General features: G+C 42.5%; 4 protein-coding genes across 4 annotated transcripts; 2 read left to right on the top strand and 2 right to left on the bottom strand.

Moving 5' to 3' along the window:
- Positions 1 to 1,565: 1,565 nt before the first annotated feature.
- LOC112882158 lies at positions 1,566 to 3,834 on the bottom strand. Its single transcript, XM_025947145.1, has 2 exons — positions 3,489 to 3,834; positions 1,566 to 1,792 (listed from the first exon to the last, which is right to left on the bottom strand). Exon 1 carries the CDS (start codon positions 3,784 to 3,786, stop codon positions 3,517 to 3,519), a length of 270 nt encoding a protein of 89 aa, XP_025802930.1. The 5' UTR covers positions 3,787 to 3,834; the 3' UTR covers positions 1,566 to 1,792; positions 3,489 to 3,516.
- A 5,075-nt stretch (positions 3,835 to 8,909) lies between these two features.
- Positions 8,910 to 12,768, top strand: LOC112883603 (probable plastid-lipid-associated protein 12, chloroplastic). Its single transcript, XM_025948930.1, has 11 exons — positions 8,910 to 9,233; positions 9,363 to 9,416; positions 10,006 to 10,080; positions 10,191 to 10,310; positions 10,988 to 11,179; positions 11,312 to 11,395; positions 11,474 to 11,563; positions 11,656 to 11,709; positions 11,836 to 11,915; positions 12,297 to 12,407; positions 12,535 to 12,768. Exons 1-11 carry the CDS (start codon positions 8,970 to 8,972, stop codon positions 12,611 to 12,613), a joined length of 1,203 nt encoding a protein of 400 aa, XP_025804715.1. The 5' UTR covers positions 8,910 to 8,969; the 3' UTR covers positions 12,614 to 12,768.
- A 512-nt stretch (positions 12,769 to 13,280) lies between these two features.
- Positions 13,281 to 16,860, bottom strand: LOC112881605. The gene is made up of 6 exons (XM_025946384.1): positions 16,588 to 16,860; positions 15,796 to 15,888; positions 15,013 to 15,148; positions 14,519 to 14,789; positions 14,323 to 14,377; positions 13,281 to 13,722 (listed from the first exon to the last, which is right to left on the bottom strand). Exons 1-6 carry the CDS (start codon positions 16,744 to 16,746, stop codon positions 13,648 to 13,650), a joined length of 789 nt encoding a protein of 262 aa, XP_025802169.1. The 5' UTR covers positions 16,747 to 16,860; the 3' UTR covers positions 13,281 to 13,647.
- Positions 16,861 to 20,221: 3,361 nt separating this feature from the next.
- LOC112880707 (serine/threonine-protein kinase/endoribonuclease IRE1-like) lies at positions 20,222 to 25,293 on the top strand. The gene is given in 8 exon segments (XM_025945450.1): positions 20,222 to 20,275; positions 20,278 to 20,561; positions 20,997 to 21,210; positions 21,294 to 22,681; positions 23,243 to 23,415; positions 23,521 to 23,767; positions 23,868 to 24,162; positions 24,953 to 25,293. Coding segments are annotated over 8 exon segments (2,802 nt in total). The 3' UTR covers positions 25,100 to 25,293.
- The last annotated feature ends 731 nt before the right edge of the window (positions 25,294 to 26,024 follow it).

Raw genomic sequence — 26,024 nt, forward strand, 5'->3', positions numbered from 1 at the left:
CCAGTTGAAAGCGGCGGCTCAGTTCCGGGGAAAGCAGCATGCGTGGGGGCGCCGGCGCCGGCGCCGGCGCTGGTGCCGCATATGGGCACGCTCGGTTGTGTTGCAGATAAGCCCCTGTTATTTGTCAGATAAGCCCTTCTTCCTCCTCGTTTGGGTTGCCCTGTCCTCGTCGCCACGATCTGCCGACGCCGGCGGCCGCCGCACCTCTCGCCCAGTGCAGGCGCAAGGTCAAACCCATTGCTTCCCCTCAAACCCCATAACCAGCTCTTCCCTCGCCCGTCCCACTTGAGATTTGGTCAGCTCCCGTGCGGCATGGACATCAGAGCCGCGATTCGCTTCGCCGGATCTGGCCGGTCACGCTTCGCTAGATGATCCGCTTACCTCGGCTGATACGTTGTTGAGTTACTGCCGAGGTAATACGATAGAGGCAGGCAGGAATACTCAGCGTAAGCGGGCAGCCATTTTAGCGAGGGCCTGCGCTCCGGCAGTGGTGGTCGGGGCCGGGCATGTAGACGAAGCAGCAGTCGCGCATGCACCGCCGCGTTGAACGGCGTCGGGTGCTTCTCGGTCGACTCGAGGACGACGGAGCCCAGCCTGAGGGGGACGACGATGGAGGAGAACGCGGAAGGACGGGCTGACCGACTGACCAACAGAACTTGGGCTCCTTTTATTGAAGGCCGTCGCAGCGAGCCGGTGGCCTGAGGGGATCCAAATAATGAACGGCAAGGGGCCCACGACGGGGGAGGCGGCCCAATAAAAGGCGGTAGCAAGCTGCCTCTTCTACCATCATTCTCCTCCGTGCGAAAATGAAGTAGTAAAAAAAAGAAAAGAAGAAAAAACTTGTCCGCGCTACAGCTAGTTCATGAGAGGCAACGAGCACATCCTCTAGGAATAGGAGTCACTAGGAAAACCCCAGCCAAGGGATGCTTACGCTTCAGCTGAGGTGCTCCAAAGAGGAGGAGTCCGATTCCACAACCTAGCTTCCAGAGGGCAGGAGCGTTGGCCAACAAGACAAGGCGGAGCACTGACGACGGAGGAGGTACAGCGGCCTTGTGGACTGCGAAAAATGTCCGGCCTTTTGCGATGAGTCTGAGTGGTCTGCCGCCGGAAATGTCATGCGAATCTTCCTCAGCCTGTGACCTTAGCTAGTTTCTTAGGTTTGCAGATCATCAAGCTACTGCCTCTTCTAAGAAACCTCCACGGGCGCCTTTCCGTGCAACAGGGTCAGGAATGGGTGGCATTGGGAAGCTTAGTTGCAGCCACACGGTTGGGGATCGAGTAACATCGCCAGTACGAGAAGCAAGCGCTGCCCTTGGTACGCCTACATTGGCAGAAAAAGACTGCAGTAACGACATCCCAGGGAGTTGAATCGGCGTTTCAATAGAGATAAACGAAAAAAAGGGTTACCCAGTGTTTTATTGCAACATTGTTTACTCGTATACCTCATAAAACTCTACAGGATCATGCATACAAGTGATACCAATCGAGTAGTACAACCTTCGTTCAATGTTCTATGCCTGGAGCTAGTTACACGCATCTTACTGGAAATTCTTAATTCAATCATCTTTTCGAACTGCAAGCCAGATAAGCTCATGCTAAATTACATAAGCAGAAAAAAAAAATTGCGATCCCTTTACAGTCATGCGTTCTGACATAATTTAAGATCACAATCAGCCACGCAGTCGCGGGTAGTCATGAGACTGCAAGGTGTTACCAACAAACCAATAAGCTGGTGCAGGCCAATCCTTAAGTTCAGAGATCCTGGTGTCCATCTTATCAGTCATAAGATGGCCTGGGGGACAGTTGAACATGAATGTATGTTACTATGTTTAAAGAGCATACATTACAAAAAAGCAGCAATATCGAGTAGATATGTAAAGAATAAATGCAAAGGATGATGAAATTAAAGGATAACTGGCCACATCAAGTAGCCTTGATGCAATTGATGGTCTGCTGCGCCAGTCTGAAGTCTGAAGATGAGGAGCATATGGAAAGATCACAAGGATAGCTTCCGTCACTTGATCCTGCCAGCAAACCACCGGTGATGGAGGATGTTGAGTGATGCAGGCATGGCTACTCATGGCCGGAGTAAGATCAGAAGAATGCTAATTGATTTTTTCCAACAAAAATAAAGAAGAACTTAGGAACATCAGCTATTCACAGGTTGACCTGAGTAACTGACTATTTTTGTAGCCAAACAGCTGTTTAGATTATGCTTAGCTTGTCACCTGCAAACTTAATGTACGGTTCTCAAGTTTAAGGACTTAATGTGCACATTTCAGGTTCGAAGACCCACAACACTTCTACACAATCTTAGACACCTACGGTGCACTTCACTCCAAGCAAAAAATGAAGCTACCCTGTTTGTATATGCCTTGTACCCAGAATGTAGACCATGTTTGATTCCCTTGTGCACCTTTACCTCTAGCCAAGTGTAAGCAAGGAGTTGCTTTGATTGAAACCAGAGCTTCCGAAACCAGTAATTTCTGTGCCAGCCATCCTGACTGAGAAAGGGTTGGCAAGGCAACCCAGCATGCCTTAGTTTCCCTGAAACTATGCAAACGCACAACCCCTATATAGTTCTAGGCACCATTCTCTCTTCAGCTTTTGTATTTATATTCTCCAATCCAGCATTCTAGCTGTTGCCTGTTGGTGACCACTATATAATGAGCTAGAAAAGACATGATGTGAAGCAAAAACATATGACAATAAAGGGCAAAGGATATGGGAAAAACATAAGTACTCTGCTATCAACTGCGTATATATTCTTGTGACTTCTCTTTCTAGAGTTATTTTCTGCATTAGAAGAAAGAAAAAAAGAGAGAAGAGAATGCACTCCTCTTGTGAAACCAGGTATGTGTTTGGGAATAAGTGGCATCAGGAACAATCCAGCTACATCAACTGTTGCGTGTTGGGAAATGCATAAAGCCTAGGCAAGTCAGGATATTGAAGCTTCACCACGCAAGAAATAACGTGATGGACATATCAAACAGCAATGCTTGTTTATTCGTAGTAGTCGTGAACTCAGCTTGTGCGTCCAACCACATAGCAGTTACAGAAATCACTTTACGGTATGCAATGTAGTCGGTCATAGTTATCGATACTACAAAATGAGCTAATTAGCTAGTCTCAAGGCAGATGAGCAGTACAAAGGGGGCGATATTGTTTGATTTTGACCTGCAGGTCGGGAATAATAACTTGACAAAAAGCAGCAGATACACAAATAATCCTTGAACAATTCTCTTTGACCAGTCACTGGCTGACGGCTCCCCAGCCTATATCTTTAATATGAATCGGCAATTCATTTGAACAGCTGTGATCCAACTAATCTTGGATTGGACAGTAAAATCCATACTTACTCGTTCCTTTCCTGCTGGATAATCTTTGAGGTATTCGGATCCGTACTTACACATACATTTTCTCAGGCTACAATCGGGGCAGAAAAATGGAAAAAAAAAACAAACCAGAAGAGGAGGGGTGGTTAGTACCAGCAACGGGACAGCAATCTCTGGTCAACTAATCTTGGTGCCGACGTCGGTGCGAGCTCCGGCGGAGGCCCAGGGCGGGGAGCACGTACAGCCACGCCACGGAGGCGCAGAGCACAGCCGCGGCGGCGATCTCCGCCGGCGCCGGCCGCTCGGCGAGGCCGACCCTGCCGGCGCGCCACCGGCGGACGAGGATGTAGAGGGAGGCGACCGCCAGCGCCCTGAAGAAGCGGTCGGTGTGGTGACCGCCCGTCGCCGAGGGCGACGCGACGCCGGCGCCGGCAAGGTGGGTCGAGCTCATGGCGAGATTTTGAGGGAGAGTTGGGGACCAGCGAGTCAAAAGGTCAACCTTTGGAGTTGGGCTAAACAGTCCCCTTTGGTCAACTCCAATAGCTCATTTTCTTCTTTTATTTTTTTTAAAAAAAGCCCATTTCGAGCTTAGCCATATGAAGACTGAGCTGACTAAAAAGAAACAAAAAAGCAGGAAAAGGAAGCAACAGATAAATTACACCATCCAACTATTTACACATGCATGCTCTGTTTTCCTCTTCTCCTCCTACCTGCTGGGGATATGTTGGTCTCCAGGTAATTGTCCAGGGCATTTATTTCCCTTCAATTTTGTTCTGAAACAGCTCATGATAAAAAAGGTTTTAAAGACTCTTCCGCGTGCCGATTGGATATGCGCGTGTTTAATTCTCGGTGCTCTCCTCTCTTTGTGTTCATTCTTTTTTCCAAAAGATGGGAAGTATCTTATACAGTTATACTCCATGCATCGGACTTGCTTAAGAATGAGCTGTGTCAGGAAATCGAGCATACCCATCGACCAGCAGAAAGAAACACGTTGGGACTATCATTTTGCAGTGCTATTGCTACTCTGCAGTGCCACGCTAATTCTTCTCATCAGCAACATTCTAAATAAATCATGGTGCAAATACAGTCTGCGATTTTTACTTGCGAGTAAATCATGTGTAAATTGTTTTCTTCGATGACAGTGTAATTTTTCTGGAACTCAAATGCAAGTAATCCGTCTATATTTTGAGCCAACTCTACTCTTAAGGGACTAACCCCTCCTATTTCTTAAAAGAAAATAGTCGCGGTCAGAGACCGAGCACATCGAATTTTGTCCTGATACAATTGGTTTGCAGGATAGATTCATACTAATAATACATGATTTCTGCAAATTTAAAATCGTTTGACCAATTGTGTGATCTTTTTTTTCGAAGACTTGGTTTCATGCATATGTCCTTGCGTCAATATATTAACATTTTTCAAAGAATCGTTCTCTTCTCTTTTGAAAATGATCGTTCATGGCTTGCATCAAACCAACCAGTAACCACGTACATGCAAGCCACTTGTCTAACTTTATGTCCACCCTAACCAATTAAATCCTACAATAATCGTAGTACTATCGTGATCTGAAAAAAGTTTTACTTGTTAAGTTGTTCAGCTACTTTCCATCAATTATTGTGTGTGCGGTACATACATACTCTCCTCCTTCAGCGTCTGTACACAAACACACCCTTCCTTAAATTAACAGAGGTCACTCTAGCTGCCTTCGCTCACCACATTAACAGAGGTCAGTGATCAGGCTGATAATTATCCCAGGAATACCTGTGTGTGACTGTCCGTGGGGTCCTAGGGAGCCAGGTCAGTAAGGCAGGCACAAGGCCGGCCAGATCAATTGATACCGGATACATGGAGACATCATCATCGAATGTATATCGGAATTGTGGAAATCTGCTTCTTCATTCCTGGATTGCTTGTACTTTTCTTTACCATTTTTGACCTTGTTTTGTGTCATGTTACCATTACTCCATTAGAGCCCACCCGTCCGTTGGTTGCCTCATCGTGGAGACTGACGCGCTAAGGGGGGCGAGAGAGAGAGAGAGAGAGAGAGAGAGAGAGAGAGAGAGAGAGAGAGAGAGAGAGAGAGAGAGAGAGAGAGAGAGAGAGAGAGAGAGATGACTGTCCGTGCGCCGTGCAAGAAGGCTGCACATTTAACCGCTCATTATACATGTGTGTCCAATTAATTTAGCGAAGGTACTGTCAAAATCTGAAACTTTACTCACTCCTTCACCAACTCCCTATCACCAATTACATATTTACATGTATATATGCAGTGCACTCTATTCCTTCGGCTGATGTATATATATAATAATACACCCTATCATCTTGTTGGTGTTGGTTTTCCGCTATATAATTCTAATTCTAAGATACTTCAAAACAATATATAAAAAAATTTCAAAAGCACTCATATTTTTTAAATATATTATAATTATACCTTAGTACTAGTATATAAAAATTAGTAGTATGGTCACATATCCAACGTATATACCATCATAGATGTTCTAGTATGATCACATACTTCACGTACATGCTCTTTGTTAGGTCAGATACGTCCTACATCATGAGATACATATGTAGAAGTAGTTACAAGCGCGTGTAGAATAGATTTTGTTATAATGCACCCACCCTCTCAGTTGCAACCGTGACGGTTCTAGCTGCAACCGGATCGGTTTGAGTTGCAACCGGTTTGTGTCCAGTTGCAACCGGATCTGTCTGAGTGCAACTGTTTCACCACCGGAGGGTGAGTCAGGGCCTAAGATCATGCCGAAAGGCGTAGTTGATGGACAACAGGTTAATATTCCTATACTATCCCTTGTTGGTACGGAGGAGTCTAGGTTAGCCGAAAGATGGTTATAGGTTTAAGGACACAAGATGACACCTACTTTTTCTCAGGGTAAGAAAGGGTAGAGAAAATACCTCGAGCCGAGATCCGAGTACTAAGCGCTGAAGTATGAGCCCTGTGGACTAGCCATTTCTTCTCCACAAGGCTCGTACCAGGCGCTACGGTGCTGAAGTATATAACTCATGCCATACTCCCAGGAAATGATAGTTGCAGCTAATTCGCATCCAGTTGCAACCGGGTCCGTCTGAGTTGTAACTGGTTTGCGTCCGGTTGTAACTGGTTCGCGCCAGTTGCAATCAGTTCTGTCCAGTTGTAATTGGTCTATTCTTCCAGTTACAATCGGTGTAGTCTCTCGGTTGGTAGATGCATTTTGTACAGAGAATGCACCTTGTTGCATTTTAGTCTCTTCGTAGCTATGGTATAATGCACCTAGGTGCATTCAACCCTCGGGTGCGTCAGGCTGAACCACCTAGTGCACCTGACCGAACATGCATGTATGTTTTCTAATTGATTTTTATCACCCGCCAACCATAAAAAGTGACGTAGCACAAAAATTCCACCAACCTGCGTATATGTATGGATGGAATCTTTTGTTGGTTCCATTCATTCAAACAAATTTTCTCCTCAACCGTAGATATGATTATGTTTGTTGCATCTTACTCAAAAAACGTACTTAAAAAAACAAGATCCAATATGAATATATTTTATATCTATTTTGCGAATTGCATCTCCATGTATTACCGATGTCCAGTATCGAGTTGCAACTAGATATAACGATGTGTACTATTTGCATCACGTCACAGTAACCAGGTACACTTGGAACATATATGGTTACAACCAAAGTAGCAAGAGGATTGCAACTAGTATAGCAATTGGGTGCAACTGACCTGTAACTAGTTGGGTTGCAATTGGGTAGTAACCTATTGTACCAGTAGTAATTATATGGTAACGAGTCGTAACCAGTACTAACTGGAGTTGCAACCGTGCACTACAAGTTGTAACTAGCAGGCTAAAACTAAGGTGCAATTCCGTTATTGCTGAGATTGCAATTTAAAGTGCACATAGTTGCAACCATATATTATTATAAAAAATTATTGAAATATACCGTCCATGGATCTCATTTTGTTTGGTACATTTTTTCCAACAACATGCTTCAAATGGATTTGAAATCACATCTACGGTTCAAGAGATATCGCATTTTTTAATTCAAATCAAGGAAAGATTCCTCCGCAATGGTGGTTTATGGAATGACGAGGCCTCACATGGTTGGTTGGCTTTATTATTCTTTTGCTCGTGAGCGCGGATTAGTGCGCTGATAGAATCTGTGCATCCGTAATAGAAAATGCACAGATTTATAATAACCATCACACTTCTACCTATAAATCTATAATAATAAAGCCCCTCCATTCACCGCATGCCTTTGCACACCATTGTCAAGTGTGTGGCAATTGGTCTTGGTCGTCACTGCAACTTGCCCCCTTTGTTTTTCTTTTAGAAATAATGAAAAGCCATCCCCTATGCGCTGATGACTAGCTAGTTTGAGAATAGGTGGCATCAAGGGAGCTGAAGGTTATCCCACAATGCAATGCTGGAGCTTTGTGCTTGCACGCATGTTGCACAAGTGCCGTTGTCCGGGATGAAGTAGACAAAGAAGGAATACAAAGCAAGGGAGAGATTCCTGTAGATCATCTTCTTGCTTGACTTATACCATGAAGTGCACAAAACAACGTAACACTATCGACGGTTACCTTCTTCGTGCGTGTACTTGGAAAGTTGGCATAGAGAGGATAATTATCGGTAGTACGTAGTAGCTAACTAGACTACTGACTAGACAATATCTTGAGGTTAGTTGTTGCAGAAATTCATACGTCATAGGAATAGGTAGGTCAAAGATTATTAACACGATCAATTAAATTGTGTATAATTTATCATTTCGAATTTTGCAACAAACACATCCGATCCACTCCATTGGATCCAATATTTCAGAATGTTTCGTATGAGATAACCATTTTTGACATATGTATGTACACATATGCGCACCTTCCTCTAATGTTCCACATGTATGAAATATGCGCCCCTTCCTCTAATGTTCCACATGTATGAAATAACCAATTTTTCTTCAACAAACAAAGCTTAGTAGACCACACAAATTGCACATGGAAATTTTATTTCATAACACGCCGACGTATGGATGTACATTCAAATGTATTTTCTATGTGCAGATTGTTACTTTTTATTTGACGAGCATTTGCAAACCTAGATCGAATGAACCATCCATCAATATTATCACCGCCGAAAAAAGCCACCGCAAAATTAAAGGAAACAACTGTAATGGGGAAAATCACCTTTTTGACCTTTGATTGCACGGCATCACATTTCATCATGACATCCAAATCAATCATCGAAATCCCTGTGTAAACCATGATCAGCAATTTTTCGGATCCCCACATTCTATTGGAATAGATTCCCAGCCAGGCGAGTGAGTAGTGGCAATTTGGCATCAACTTGCAACAAGCATTGTAAAAAGAAATCATCGATATCATTGGACTTGCTGAAAAGGTAGAAAGGAAATGAACAATATTCCGATCGCAAATTTCATACGCACACGCGATCGAAGAGGTGATAACGGTTGCGCGGCCACCCGCTCCCGCCGCGTGGCGCTCGTCTACTGGCTGGCCCCCACACGACGCGAACGGTTTCGATCACAGCCGTCACCCCGCGCCACCCAGGCGTGAGCGCGAACGCGAGCCACGAACGCCGCGCCCCATCCCCGATTCCCACCGCGCGCGCGCGCCATGGCCGCCACCGCAGCAGCAGCAGCAGCAGCCGGAGGCCTCGTCCACCTCCGGCCTCCGCAATCTGCCGCGTCTCGCTTCGGCGCCTCTGGCGCGCCGCCGCTACGCTCGCGGAGGCCGGGCCAGCACCGGCCTCGCCGCCACGGGGCCGCGCGGTCGGTCGCGGTCGGGGAGGCGGCGTACGCGGAGCCCGAGGCGGCGCTCCTCGAGGCCCTCCTCGGCGTCCAAGGCCGCGGCCGCGCCGTCGCACCTCGCCAACTCCAGGCAAGGAAACTTCTCGGTTGACTTAAGCTGATGACAGCCTCCCCCGCATGCCAGGCGCGCGCCACCTGCTTGATGAAACGCGCGTAGGCGTGCTACTGATGGATTTCTCTGTGGCCCGCGTGTGTGCAGGAGGTGGAGAGCGCCGTGCAGGCCCTCGAGGCCCTGGGAGGCGTGCCTGATCCGGTACCGTTCAATTTCTATGTGCTTTGCTGCATTGTAAATCTAGTCACAGCTTACTGGGGGTGCTTATTAGTGGCTGGTTAGTGAATTCAGTTGTCAATGATTCAGTTTTTGTACTCCAATGGCTTAAACCTTCCTTAGTCAAGTTGAAGCGGAACTGAAACGTTCTGCTGGGGTTTAAGTTTAGATTACCATGTTTACTGACTTGCAGAAATAATATGCTGGAGCTGAGTCTTTGACTGCTTAGAGTTTGGTACGATCTGTTCTTTTGCAGAATGAATCGGTTAACATCTTGAATTTTATATTGCAAACTTGATCCACAAGCTTAACTGCACGGCACTATTGTTCGTTTTGGTAGAATTTGATTGAGGTGACAGTGAATATCTGGAATACCTAGGCAGTAAACTCGGTGATGTGCTGTATTTCTTTGTAAAAATTTAAGAGAAGTGACCCAGAGAAGTTGGAAAAATGTTAGCATGTCTGTGCCTAATAAATCTGAAAAGGTTTAGAAAAAGCATGAGAGCAAAGCTGGCTTCCCTTTTTTTTTAAAGAAAGAAAGTTAGCCTTCTTAGACTTCTTGGTTTCTCTGCAGACAAGTTCAAGTTTAATTGAAGGTAGCTGGCAGCTCATCTTCACTACTAGACCAGGGACAGCATCCCCTATTCAGGTTAAGGAACAAAAATTGCTTCTGTATGAGGGGAATAGTATATTTCATCTACTATTTATCTGGTCTCTAGAGGCATGACTAAAATTATTGCCATTTCACATTGCCTGCAGCGGACTTTTGTTGGAGTTGACTCTTTCAGGATCTTCCAGGAAGTTTACCTCCGGACAGATGATCCAAGGGTGGTTAATGTTGTAAGGTTTTCAGAATCAGTTGGTGATCTGAAAGTAGAGGTAATTTCTGTGTCAATATCACAAAAGTTTTTAACTATGCACAGGGCTTTATAGATTTCCATCCTTCCTATGTGATCCTACATCTTTTGTGATTTTTTCTTTACCAATGCCACCACTTCATTTATTATTATCTTTTGTGTTTAATTATGCCTTTTGGAGCTTGGTTTGCTGAATTCATAATGTATCTGCATTAAATAAAGAGCTTTGCTGGGATGTTGCACTTATATACTATAGTAATGTTTTAGTATCATGTCCTAGGGCAGTCTATTTATTCTTTGATTTCGCTCCCACAAAAATGAAGAAAGATTCCATTTTAGTGTCATGGTGATACAAGCTGATCCATATATAGACTGTTGAAGATTCAACAATCTGTTAATACTTGAAGTCTTGAACAGACTGTTGAAGATTCACTAACATATTGTGGAAGATTCATTAAGTGTTATATCAATCTTGTCAATAATAAAAATAGAGGAGTTTGGAAATAAGGACTTGTACTTCCTTAACGAGAGTTAACTGGAAAGAAATATGCTGATTTTATATCACGGAAAGAAATATGCTGATTTTATATCGGGGCTAATGATACATGCTTCTATGTTACTGCTAAGTGCTACTTTATAGTGCTTTTATAACACTTCTCCATGACCTCATGGTGAGGCATTTTCTGAAAATAAAAACAGGCAGAAGCAACTATTGAGGATGGAAAGCGCATTCTTTTCCGTTTTGACCGAGCAGCATTCACCTTCAAATTTCTGCCATTCAAAGTTCCATACCCAGTGCCATTTAAGCTTCTTGGAGATGAAGCAAAGGGTTGGCTTGACACAACATACTTATCCCATGCTGGGAACATACGTATTTCAAGGGGAAACAAGGTACAATTACATAACCTTGATGTTATTTTACTATCGGCAACATCGGGGTGTTCATACATCCGCCTTGAGGTCATGAATTTAAGGTTTCCATGCTTTGATTTCATCGTCTTTCCAAAACAATCTGTAGTGCAGGGAACCACATTTGTCCTACAGAAGAGTCCAGATGCAAGGCAAATTTTGTTGTCAACTATATCTGCAGGGATAGGAGTAGAAGAGGTGCGTCATTGCAAATTGCATCATCCATTGTCACGCTAAATGAAGTTAGATATGCAATCTTTGTTTTTGGCTAGACAGGTCATTGATGATTTTATTTCAAGCCAAAATGGAGCCGAAGTTGATCTAGACATTCTGGTGGGAGAATGGCAACTACTGTGGGGCTCACAGGTTAGCCAGGATGCTTACTCAACTGGATTCTCATACTACTTATTTGCGTACATTTAGGATCCTCAAGGTATTTAGCCTTTATTTGGGTGTAGATTGAAGGTGAAAGTTGGTCGTCTGTCGCATCTGCCGGTCTCAAGGACTTCCAGGTTAGTTACTTAGTTTCAGAACAAAGTCAAGCCTTGTAAAATGATAAAGTGATAGTGCAATACTGTAATGTGTTTATTGGCTTAGGGTAGCTCACATGACTAACAGTAAAATGGACTTCCATTTAGATTATAAAAGAATGCGGCCAATTGAAGAATTCAGTGAGCCCGTTTCCAGGCGTTAGCCTCAATGCAAGAGGCAACATTTGGTAAGTCTGTAGAGCATGCATGGATTAATTGTTATATGTGTTTCCTGTCGAGGATAGTTTTGCATAGTTGCATCTGATCAGTACATCTTAGTGAAGAAGAAATGGAAGTCTTTACTTCACCTCTTCAGTGTGTGTGATCTATAACTGTTAAAGCAATCTGTCTTCTGTAGTCCTATAATGAAAAAAAACACTAGTCTGCTATACTGACAGTGTTACTGTAGTAAGTGCGAACATGCAAAACAAATTGTACGCTGTGCACGTACAGGGAGGGAAAGTGAACGTTTTGCATTAATACGGGTGAAATCATCACACAAAGTGTGCCTTTTAATTTTCGCACTTTGATTCTCAGTTCTGACTCAGAGCTTTGCATTGCACATGCAGCAAAACAGGGAACAACAATACCTTTAGCGTGTCCATGAAGGAAGCAGCTATTCAAGTTGGTGGTGTGCAGTTTCCCTTGGATGCTAAAGGAGAATTTGTCATGGAAATATTGTACGTCACTCATGATTTCCGGAAATCCAAAAAACGCAAGTTGTATTTAGGAAATATGTGGGTCACTGGTTACTCAGCATAGCAGAGAACTAATGCTTATTCTGAATGAGTTTTTTTTTTTTTGCAGGTATATCGACAACAAGATAAGGATATCCAGGCTGAACCAGCACATGCTAGTCCACTTACGCATCGCAAATGCAACATAAACAACATAAATGAAGGATATGTGGGCATGTTTCTTTTTATCATTGTTGAGCACAGTTTGAATCAATATGATTAGTTTGAGCAATATAATTTTGATTTCTAAGATTGTTCATTGGTGTACAACTAACCCTAGTAAAGCAAAACTCGATTGGTGTTATTCTGTGTCGGCATGATTTACATGTACTCAAACGTTTCTCAAAAATATTGAGCATTTTTCATGTTGATGTTCTGTAAGGCCTGTTTAAACTTCAAAGCCAGATTTCTCAAGGAATTTCTTATGCAACTTCAGACCAAATGAAAATGGCACAAATATTGAAAACAGTGAAAATTCGTTCAAAAACACACCCAACAGGTGCATCTTTGCAAAATGGGCAGAATGTAGAGTTGAATGCCTTTCTTGCAAATGTTTATTTTCTTTTTATTGTGCTGCCGGATTTCTGTAACAGGGTTGAACCGTTTGAAATTGCTTGCCATACTCATAGACTCATATTACGCAGTTGTGTCTGAATTGAATATCAGAGATCGCACGGCAGCACATAACCTGACGAATTCTGGGCTATTGGAACTTGAAAGCCCTTCAAAATCTGCATGACATCTCCACTGCGTCACACAAGAAATGTTCACAGGATCCAGTTCTGAACAAATGGAAGCAATGAAACATTGCCAAAATAAGGAGCTCAACAAGAACTTAGTCAGCAGCAAAGATGATGATGTAACCACATGTTAGCCTGTCGACAACATTCAAACCTAAATTGCAGTACAGTACCTCAGCCAAGATAAAATAATGACTGGTATAAACAATGTCTTCCTATCACTAAAAAATACAACAATGACCGGTGAGAAAAGATTCTACATGATACAGTACTCGTATTATTTGGTCAATTTTGGCTTCACTCAATTGCCCCAAGAGCCAAGAGCAATGCGACATTTGGGGTTGGGGTGGTAAGGGCTACCACAAGCACATGGCAACTCTTCAGAATTTGCAGCTACAAGTTTCAAAGGTACTCATGTAGCACCGATCTTCATTCAAAATTGTCTATGCTGCAGCCAAACTATCGCATAAGGTCTGGTATGCTGCACTGCAATGCTTGAATTTCTCCTCCGCTGTAGCCTGTCCATCGAACAAGACCAATATGCTTAATCAGCTACATAGAACAACAATAGTTAATTACTTGAGTACTAATTGAAGAGAAACATCCAAAACATTGTCTACAAAACTCAACCTCTCCCAGATACAACATTGCAATGGACTCAATCCAAACCAGAATCTCATATCATATCTTCTAATACATCAAGTAGAGGCTAGTTCTGAAAACACGAAACACTGATTAACACATTTGTTGTAAAGAATCAAGGTGCTGCTGACTGATCCTTATTGATCAAACATAGTGAAGATGTATTAGCTATATATACATGATATAGTGCATCACATGAATGACGTAGATGCATTCCGAAATTAATTGGATAAAGAACAGAAGGCGGGGGGGGGGGGGGGGGGGGGGAACAGAATCTGTAACTTCAGTGTCTAATCATTAATTGATGTAGCCATACTGTTTGATGTTCAGTACAATCCTAACTGAAAGTGGCACCTTGTGTGCTCAGGGCATGCCATAGACTACCAGGTACCAGCACGTTATTCAGAGAAAAAGGGAAGTCGCACATAATTTTGTAAAGCAAGTAAAAGATAAACTTTGGATGTCGAACAACTTACCTTAGATGATCCATTGTGGCGATCTGGGTGCCATCTAAGTGCACATGCTCGGTATCTAGTATCATGAGAAAGGAAACAAATGATAAAATAATCTTGGATCAGTTCAAAAAAGAAGTAAATTATACACTATCATGGCACAATCTCTGCCAGAAAGGAAAAAATGACTCAAAGCCATGGAAGTGTTCAAAGATCTTACGCGCTTTTAACATCTTCAAGTTTTAGCGGGCCAGAGTTGCTCAACCCAAGAGCTTGCCGTGCCAAAGATACCTCCGATGGAGTGGATATTTCATCCTCATCGTCTGTTTCAGAACTCCAGTTTCTGGATTTTTCTGAGCGAGCACGTCTGGAGTTTCTCCACTGAAAATTATCAGAGGAAAAAGACCAATAATATGTGTTCTGGTCTCGAAAAGCATCACGAAACAGAATCTCTGGTTCATCCTCATCACTCGTGCAAAACTCAAATCCTCCTGATGCCAAACAAGAAACAAATGAAGTTTAAACTTCGCAAGGTTCATTGTAAAGTCATCCAAGGGTTTCTATTTTCCATAAGACTGAAATACATCTGTAACATTTCTAATAAAAAAAGTTAGACATGACAAGCAGGCTGAAGGAATTTCAATCAAGTTAAGATTTGTAGAGAAGAATAATCACAATATGCTTATAAGATAGGAAAACAGAAAGGCACTGGACCTCTGCTTCTGAAATTCCCGTAATAAAAATCATGTGTACGGAAACCATTGTTGTTTGAATTCCTAACCCAACGATGTCCTCTAAACCATGAAGGTCCACTAGATGCATCAGTCCTCTCGTCTTCATCACGCCAACTCTGAACATCAAGAAAAACATAAGCCATATATAAATGGACCAGAACACTTTATATCTGCATTAAGTATTTGAGAGACATTGTTATTGAAAGCTGCAACCAACGTTGTAGTAAGAACAAATTGCAGACAAATGTCTTAAAAAATGGAAAGCAGACACAGAACAGAGGATAAATAAAGGGTAAAACAAGAAGTTTCTGTTTTATTTTATCCCAAATTTCACATTACTATTGAGTTCCACACTCCTTATAGACATAAAAGCCTCAGAATCTAAAGCATCAAACTACCAAGTCATCTTCCAGGAATATAAACAGCTGATTCTGAACCACTAATGTATTCCAAAATCTCACAGTTCAATTGGCATTTTTGGATCCCATTTGCAATTAACGTGATGTGCTGTGGAATCTAGCAAGAGTTTCTGAACACAGCACACCATTCTAATGCTTTTTAGGATTTGGTCCTCTCTACTTTGCAAAGGAATATGATAAAACATAATAATTAATATGTTGATATAGTTTGAATAATAAAAGTATCACAGACTTACAGGATTTGTGGGAGCTAATAAGCTACCTACTCCTATGTTTTCAACATAATAGGAACATAATTGATACTAAAATAACATGAAAATGTGAAACATTTTCATTACACTGACCTGGAAGAGGTACTCTGCATACTCCGACATATTCCGTACCATCGACCTTTTATTTTCTCTATTCCTCCTACGTTTTGCGTAATAGTTGAATCTCTGCTCAACCAAAAGATAAATTGTGTTGGTTCTTTCTCCATTCAAAGCACAAACTATTTTGCAATACGGAACCACATATCTTGTGAATAGTCAGTTAGCACAAACTTCTAGCCAGATACAATGCTATATATATATTATAGAAACTTAAGTAGGCAGAACAGAGAATCCAGCTGAACAAGCACTGTTGACGAAGTTTCACATATATAACATCTGTAAAAAAAGAAAACCTGAAAATCACAGTGCAATTTTACCACAGTCAAGACCTTATCAATCTGATGAAATTTGGTGGCCAAGTTCCAGATGTAGCATCAAGCACGAAATGAGCAATGCAGAAAGCAGTGCACGAGCACCCAGAGGAATAGAAGATTCACAAGCATCAAAGACCAAGCAAGAGTATCCCCAACTTCTGCATCTATTGCCACCTATAATGCGAAATTGATCCAAAGGGGTCAAGCAAGAACACTGATCCGACGCGGTAATCCCTCCCCAATTGATAATTTTTACCAAGCTCGTGAGTATAAAAGAACAGCAACGGTGCCGCAGACCTGGCTCCATACAGGCATTTCATCAAACAGATTCCCGGCCAGATATGAACCACGTTCGGATCAAACAAAAGGAGGCATCTTTTTACATAAATGAAAACGAGGGCCTGCTACTACCACATCACAAAGAAGGGGCGACGGATGGATGCGAGATTACGTTGTGCCACTGCGTCTTGCGCTTCCGCTGCAGGACGGGGGTGGAGTGGAACGCCGCGGCGCTTCCCAGCTGCTGATGCGGGGCCGCCGCCGACGCCGCCGCCGCGACGAGGGGGTGCCGGCGTTGGCCGGAGAGGAGAGCCGACTTGATGTTGTTCATCGTGGCGGGGTACGGCCGCCCACGGAGACGGCGGAGGAGGAGGCGGGCGTTTACCTCCGGGGACGGGACTTGCGGTGGCGCTCGCTCCGCAAGAGGGGGAGGAATGGCCTGTTTGGGCATTGGCAGATAGCTGGGTCCGGCCCGTTAGAGGCCCAAAAGTTACTTCTATATCTTTTACCGCTTTTAGATAGAGAGAATCAAACAAAGATAGTATTTATTCGTTCTGCATTCAGGAGATAGATGCTTGTGCATGGTGGGCAGAAGTGACGGAAACACTGCCGAGGAACGACCTGATCGCTGTCACTATATGGACTCTTACCAAAGTCCGTTGTCTACACATTGCTTCATCAACAGGTACATAGCTGATCTTGAGCTCATCAAAACCTGAACAAGGAACACCGAGAGGGGTCCAAGAAGCAGTGCCTAGATGGGTCGCTCCACCAGCGAACATGATGAAGATTAAAGTGCACGCAGCGATCTCCAAGCACGGGATGGTGCAGGAACTTTTCAAGGGGCTTCAGTGCTTGTCATTCATGGTGTTACGGACCCAGAAACGATGGAGGCAATTGCTTGCAGAGAGGGTCTTGATCTGGCCAGCGACCTTGCGTTCAGGAAGGTCCGGCTTGCGAGCGACAACGTGAATGTTGTGAGAAGTTTCAAGAGTGATGGCAAAGGAGTCGACGGACATATTGTCCAGGAGATCAAGGCTAGAGCCGGTGGTTTTGAATCTTTTGATTTTGTTCATGAAGGTCGAGTGTCTAATGTAGATGCTCATTGTTTAACTAGAAGTTGTGTTAATTGTGAATTAGGAAGACAAGTGTGGCTGTTATCACCGCCTGACGGTGTTTGTACCTCAGTATTCCTGAACAATCAATAAAGGGTGGTGACTTCCTCAGAAAAAAAAACAAAGATAGTATTTTTGACGAATTCTATTTTTTTCCTGAAAATGGTTCAACATTAACTTACACAGAAAACTGATAATATGCACATTTTACTTGGTTAACATTTTATAAAATAATAGTATTGCGGAAGTGATCCAAAGAGGTATGTATAGTTTAGAGAGCCCCAACATAAATTATCATGATATAAAAAGAAAACAATGAGAAAGAACCATACCAACCTGCAATCCGCTCCTAGCATTGTATAATCTCTATCCCATGACATGAGTGGTTACTGAAACTTATATTTTTTTTATTATTCTATATTACTAAAAAATTGATCCAGTCATAACCAGTCAGATGGAGAAATTAAAGTACTTAACAACAAGATTTATGGTAGCAAAACCTACTCCTAACAACAACTAAGCCGAATGCAGTTCAAGAACACCTCTTTAAACATATGAATTAAGAAAAACAACTATCAGATAAATAGTTAGATCTATATCTATGTCCTTTAAAATGATCGCTCCAATATTAATTGTACAGTTCTACAATATTGTTACCAAATAAATAAATTCAATTGAAAAAAGATTCATAGAAATGTTTCCCTGAGACACTGCAAAAAGAAAAACTTGCTTGCTAATAAGGACTTCAACGCTCTTCAACTCTAGTAAAGTTAGTGTTAAGGTTGAGCAAAATTGATAATCCGGAGCAAACCTTCCGAGACAAAGAGCATGGAAAACACATTAGAGAAATTAAAAAAAGAAGTGGTAAATGCTGAGATGACCTAAAGAGCTTTTCAAAATAAAACTATTTTCTAACATTAGCTCTCACATCCATGTTTTAAAATCATGATCTTTGTAGATCCCATCACGACCAGTCGACCACCATCCATGTTTTGATTCATCTTATCGACTCTTTTATTGCTATCGTTGCCGGCTCCATCCTACCTAAAAGTTTATCCCACTCTTACTTAAGCATCATTTGTTGCCGTTATATCAAGATTTAAATTGATTATTTGGTTGCCGTCACATCATGAATGTTTAGATTGACTAACTGCTCTCATGTGAAGATTTAGATTGACTAGTACAGCGATAGCACGTAATGGCACCATGAAATGATAATTTTGAATGAGTAAATTGCAACCACCATACAACAACTTGTGTGTTAGTATCATTTTGATCCAACAAGTAGCAAACCGTGTAAATGGATGCACGAACTTGTCAAGTGTGTGCATATACGGTCACATATACGCTATATAGTTGTATTTTACCACCCTCACGTAGAGGCTTTATGCATGTAACCCCTACATCTATTTTATTGTTCCGTTGGATGCTTCTGCTTCCTTTTTTTTATCCCACACATATTGTTCTGAGGCAGTTATGTAATTATTGTTTTGAGATTTCTACTAAAAATATGTTTTCATCAACATCTAGTTTGTTTCACTACATGTCTAGCTTTGTTTTTTAAGGCATTTAAGTAATATTTATTACTAAAAGTTGTAACATGTTTATGTGTTGTGTGTTGCGGTAGGTAGGTTCGTTGGATGATTCTTTTACTGCGGAGATACATTCTTAAAGTTTTTTATTGAATTAGGAAAATATGACATATGAATGAGCAGCAATGATACATATTCTGTTTGACCAGAGCATGATCCCGTAGTGATGGCATCCGAGACGATCAACCTAGGCCAACAAAATCCTGATACCTCCTGATCAGGATGCATCTACTGGTATGCTACTGATAGATACTTCAGAGCGTAGGTATATATTTCAACTGTTATGCAGGTGCGCACTAGATTTTAGCAATTTTTTTGAAAAAAAATTCATATCCAAATTTCCTTCGTACTATAGTGGCCAGAGTCTTTTATAATAAACTAATTATCAGTGTAATTGATTTATAAATAATTTAATTTGTACTTAATTGGAATCTCCTACTTCCGTTTGCCCTGGCCCCTCTATGTTGCTCTGTCGGTGGAGGATTTTTTTTATTAGAACGTTGTGGATATAGTTAAGAGTTTGATGGAAACATGGAATAAAAATAGGAAATTATGTGCATAAGAACATCCACGTCACTTACCATTGGATCAAAATACAGTAATATAGAGTACATATGACTGTATATGTGACTGTATATGTACATATTTGATAAGTTTATGTATCCGTTTGCATGTTTTGCTACTTGTTAGACCAAGATGCTACAACCATATAACTTGTTGTATTGTAGGCGTAATTTTTGAGCTTTTAGTTGCTTAGATATTGTTTGAAATTTTGAAGTGGCGTAGTAGTTGCGTAAATCCAATTTCTCCCCACAGTTACACGGCCCGTTTCCTGGCAAAGCGCGTAGTACACCGGCGCAGCATATCCGCCGCCGCCGCCGCCGCTATCTTCCTCGTGCTCGCAAACCCGTCGTCGCTTTGACTCGCAACCGCGGCGGCACAGAAAAAAGAGAGAAAAAAAACGAACCACTTCGAGAAGCCTCCTTCCCATCCCCTCTTCGCCCCTTCCTCGCGAAGCAATCCCAGAGTCCAACTCCGGCCAGATCCGGACCCCACCTCTCCCCCGGGCAAGCCCTAGCATGCCCCGCCGACGGCGGCGATGAGGTCGCTCCGCCGGGTCCTCGTCCCGCTCGTCCTCCTCGCGGGGCTCGCCTTCCGCGTGGACGACGGCGGCGCCGCGCTCCTCCCGCCCCCGCCCCCGCGCTCCCCGCGCCCCCGCCCCGCCTCGCGCTTCCCGGAGGAGCTGTTCCGGAGGACGATGCGGCGGCGGCGGCGGCATCGCGCTCCACGGACATCGCCGCCGCGGGGGCGAGCTCCACCGGGATCGTCGCCCCGGCGTCGCCCAAGAAGCAGAGTCTCCAGGAGCTCTTCGTCCTGCCGCAGCCCAGGCGCCACGAGCCGGCCCGCGCGGTGAGCGGCGAGTCGGAGGCCGAACCCCGGTGGGTCTCCCTCCCCTGTTCCCGTTTGTGGCGGTGGTGTTGGTGTGGGTTTGCCTTGTACGCGGTTGCAGCTTCTTGGCGGAATGGCCGTCCCTGCACCTGAGCTTTTGGACCATTCGGCGAACGAAATGTAGCTAGTAGCATGAGGTTTCTTGTAGCGAAGGGGCCTTCTTGGTTTATCTGTCAAAAGTAGAAGCGCTTTGGGGCTCTTCTTGTTCCGTGCTGCTATGGAGCAAGTCTTGCTGATTAGGTTTCTTGTGATGTAGTCACTTCTTCTGCACCATAGTAGTTGTGGGACTGAGGGTTCCTTACAGACGTTTAGATGATTGTTGGCATGATTTTGGGGCCACTGGAGTGGAAGGAGGCATGTGAGCTATGTTTTGTTGATGGGTCTGATTGATTGACTGGAATTACTTTTGCTTGTTCTGTGAACAGCTCCGTGCTTCAGTTTTACGACAATGGCACAATTCAGCTTGTGGACCGGTCATCACAGTCTCCTCTGTGGGAGATCTCCACAGGGCCTCCGCTTTCAGATCAAATTACTACTGCTGAGTCTGGTCTGAATTACCTCATATATCCTTTGAACGGGAATGAGGACATGAACGGGAATGGGACTGAACTTTGGGAAGTTTATAATGGAAACAATGTGGTATGTTTTTCTCAGGCACAGTGCTTATCTGAAATTTTCCTGATACAGATGTTTGTTTCTCACCCTTGTCTCTATTCCTGCAGATGCTTCCGTGGAAACTGGAGGAATTTGTTGCCAGAAGTCCATACATACGGGATTCTGTTGTTACTGTTGGATCAAAAGCTTCAACTGTTTTTGTAGTTGATGCTGACAGTGGTGAGATTATTTACAAGCGCAGCATTCCAGCTGCCTTGAATGAATTGGAAGGACCAGGGGTTGAAGGAGCACCATCCAAGTTAAATGCTCGTACTAGTGATGACAGTGATAATATCATAGTGGTTGTGAGAACTGACTATTCTCTCAGTGCATCAGATCTTGGCAAGCATTTATTTAACTGGACGAGAACTTCTTTCACTGCAAACTACTATGTGAAATACAACCACCCTGACATGCTTGATCAGTCATCCTGCCTGCGAGGAGATATTCCATGCATTAGAACTGAGGGTTTGCCACTTGCTTTACCTGATTCAGATTCAGCTACTGCAATTATCGTGAGAGATGGGAACCCAATAATCTCCAGGGATGATACTGATGCTCTGAAACCACTTAAAACAGCAAAGAAGCTACCAAAAACTGCTGGTAAATCAAACGTTGTCTTGGATGATGCTCAAAATCAAACCTATGATGGTGCTCGATCTCATTTTATCTCTCCTGATCCTGAAGCTACCAACAAGTCCACTAGGAACACTTATAGATGGTTGTTCCCTGTGTTTCCCATATTTCTGGTCATAGGTTCTCTGCTGAGCTTGACTTCTGCAAGCAAGTCATGTAGGCAGTTTGTGATTCAGTTTATGAAGCCATTGATGCGTGACAATAAACCGGTGGACATTAGAGGCAGGTCAGAGGGAACTCCTAAGAGAAGAAAAACACGGAAGAAAGATGGGCTTGTCAATGGCCATGAGACCTTGTCAGTATCTGAAAAGGAGAGCAGTGAAACTGGTGGGTCAACTGAGGCACCAGTTAGGGAAAATTCTGCACTAACAGATAAGGGGGTCACAGATGGCCTTGGTGGTCGTCAGATTGGTAAACTCTATGTCTCAAATAAAGAAATTGGTAGAGGGAGCAATGGCACAGTTGTTTTTGAAGGATCTTATGATGGTCGTCAAGTTGCTGTGAAACGTCTGCTGCGTTCCCACAATGATATAGCTGAAAAGGAGACTCAGAATCTTATTATATCTGACCGGGATCCTAATATTGTTAGGCTCTATGGTTGTGACCATGACAGTGATTTTGTTTATATCTCCCTTGAGAGGTGCCACTGCAGCTTGGCTGATCTAATCCAAAAACACTCCTCTTTATCTTCTGGAGAATCTATTGCTAGCAATGAAGTTAGTATCAGCATCAAGTCAAAGATTTCAAATGGTAAGCGAATAGATGTGGAATTGTGGACGCAGGATGGGCTTCCTTCAGCACAACTCCTGAAGCTGATGAGGTATGGGAATGGGTTCCCTTTCTGCTTTCCGCTTTCTGCTAGTGACGTTGATTAGGTTTTATGTTGCTGTAGTGCTTATGTGTAATAATTTCAGCACCATTTCCTTCTTGATTTGTAGTGCCTATATTTATTAGATAAATGTTTTTTAAAAGGATCAGGCTCAATTTTCAAAAAATTGCAAATAGTTTGTCTTGTGATGTGCGCTGATCTTAGCGTGGAATCTAAATAGTCAAGGTTTTTTTTTTACCGACTGTAGTACAACTTTTTTTGTTGTTGTTGCCTCTGAAACAGATGTTGCAATTAGTTAAAAACAGAGGACAAAATGTCCTCGTCATGATTAGCAATACAAAACAAAAGGCTCTGATTAAAAGCCACAACAGTTGCTAACATGTCGACTTGTCTGCGTATTGTGCAAGAATGCTTCCGCTACATTCTATTTGGAATGTCCTTAACCTGTAATTGTGTGGCTTCTTATACTTATTGTTATGCTGGGTGGGACATCCTCCGATGCTTACCTGTAATACCTGTAGTTTCACTGATTTTTTGGTTTTTCTTATGCAGAGATGTGGTTGCTGGTCTTGTGCATTTGCACAACTTGGGAATTATACATCGTGATTTGAAGCCTCAGAATGTCTTAATAAGCACAGAAGGACCTATTAGAGCAAAGCTTTCTGATATGGGTATCAGTAAGTTCCTGCAAGATGACATGACTTCTGTTAGCCATCATGGCACAGGTAAGGAGGTTTCTCTTTTCAGAGTTGCATATTAGGAAATACACTCTTGCATGTTTTTTATCACAGTTCTTAGCTAGCAATTTAATCCTTGATAGTGTATTGCAGGATTCGGAAGCTCTGGCTGGCAAGCACCAGAACAGCTTCGTCGTGGTCGTCAAACTCGTGCAATGGATCTGTTTAGTTTGGGCTGCCTTATTTTCTATTGTATCACTAGAGGCAAGCATCCGTTTGGTGAGTACTATGAACGGGATATGAACATTGTAAACAATCGCTTTGATCTCTTTGTTGTGGACTACATACCAGAAGCGGTACATCTTATCTCTCAATTATTGCATCCAAATCCAGAGATGAGGTAAGAACTAAGGTCCTGTACAGTCTAATGTTCTCGATTTTCATAGGTCATGTATCTGTCTTCTTGATTTCACTGAACTGACTTTTTATAACATTAACAGACCAACGGCAATATATGTGATGCATCACCCACTCTTTTGGAGTCCTGAATTGCGCCTTTTGTTTTTAAGGGATACCAGTGACAGAATTGAGAAAACCAGTGAAACTGACCTCATAGATGCACTGGAAAACATAGGACCTGTGGCTTTTGGTGGAAAATGGGGAGATAAATTGGATGCTGCTTTGGTTACAGACATGGGTCGTTATAGAAAATATAACTTTGAGTCCACTCGTGATCTTCTGAGGTATATCAGAAATAAATCAGGTCATTACAGAGAACTTTCAGATGATCTCAAGGTTCGTTGCGCTGCACTTGTTATTGTGTTTGATTTTATCTTTTGATGTATGAATACAGTTAAATTATCGATTTGTTGCTGGCCCAATTAGATAGGCTGCATGCACTACCTGATAGTTTTGGCTAGATTTCACCATCTCAACTGTATGCCAAGGAACATGCAAGAGGAAGAAGTTTGCTAATGAACAATAGAGAGAATTTTATAGGATGGTTAACTGAACAAATTATTGTGAATTAGCTTGTTTTGACATGTCATTTTAACTAAGTTTCTTCTTCATGCCTATCATCTCGTCCTGTTTTATGCCAAGAAATGTTTTGCTTTGCATAAGTGGATGTGTAGAATAGCGGTGCAAAGTTCAACTGTAAGTGGTATTAGGATTCGAAGGAAATACTAGTTCTGTTATGCCTAATTATGGTATGATGACATCTACATTCATCATACATGGGAGCTAAAGCCATGTTGAACCTGATAAGTTTCATAGTTTTCCCTTGGTATTTTAATTACATGGCATTACACTTAGATTTGAAGTATCCTGCCACAGGTGGCATGATGTTGTACTATCATCTTTTTGATTATAGAAGGGCACTGCTTCAGGGATTTCTATGAATTAGGATACTAGGCTACCCGCCTACCATCACCTTCCCCCCCTCACATTTTAGAGAAGTTAAATGCAAACCCTGTGGCAAATTTTAGATAAATTGTGCTTTCTACTACAAATTGATTTGCTCGCTAGTCCAGTCAAGCTTTGTTTTGTTCTCATAAGGCAATGAATTGATCAATATGAAATCCAGGCGATACTTGGGTCACTGCCAGAGGGATTCAATCGCTACTTCGCAAGCCGATTTCCAAAGCTGCTAATCGAGGTCTACAAGGTCATGTGGGTGCATTGCAAGGAAGAGGAAGCTTTCAGTAAATATTTCAATGGAAGCTCGGTATAGCTGCACGGAGGGGATTGCCTTTTCCTCATTGTACAAACTAACACTGATGTAGCGAAAGTTGTATGTACATGTGATATGTGTATACCATAATATCATAGAATAAAAAGAGTTCAATCTGTACATTATGTAGCATAGAACTGTGCTGCCTATAAATCAAAGCTTATTGTTCATTGTGGCCCTTGGAAGTTGGAACACAAGTTGTTGAATTGTTTAGTCTTTGAGTTCGCTGGAAAGTGGAAACCAGTTATTTAGAAGCATTAGATAAACTCATTAGATCCTGTCTTTTGAGCAAGACTCGCTTTGGCCTGTTCGATCTGGACAAGACGTACTCGGATACCACGTCAACACTTGTGTTTGTAGGATCAAGATGTGTTCTCTATGTCTACAAAGAGCAACAAATTTGTATGAATGTTCATGTATGCAAACTATCGGACACTAGAGCACTGTGGCCTGGGTAAATCAATGGTCCTGTGAATGTTGGGTGAAAATGTCGTGAAGTACTATAATTATTTTCAATCACCACCTTTTCATATTAATAAATACTCTCTTCGTCTCACAAACACTGTTTGTTTAGCCTTTAAATTTTATCCTACAAAAAGTGTTCTTTTAAATTATAGTAAAATCCATGTAACTAAAGCAATATCAAATACAAGAAATAATTCCATAGAGAAGGGTATAAAGCCAATCAAATGGTTAAGTAGATGTTATGCATTTGCAGTTATTGAGAATCTAGGGAACTAAATAAACAGCACGGTCTCCAAATAACAATTGTTATAGTTAATTAGGAGTAACATGGTCATTTCCACTTCCACTACCAGTAATATGTCTGAAATTTTATAAACGAACAGTCTTTGTGAGACGGAGGGAGTAGGCACTAGCGCAGGAACTTGTCTCGCTCTATTTTGTTTACATCCCTTCGGATTAA

The sequence above is a fragment of the Panicum hallii genome, chromosome 2 (assembly GCF_002211085.1).
Source record: "Panicum hallii strain FIL2 chromosome 2, PHallii_v3.1, whole genome shotgun sequence".
Lineage (NCBI taxonomy): Eukaryota > Viridiplantae > Streptophyta > Magnoliopsida > Poales > Poaceae > Panicum > Panicum hallii.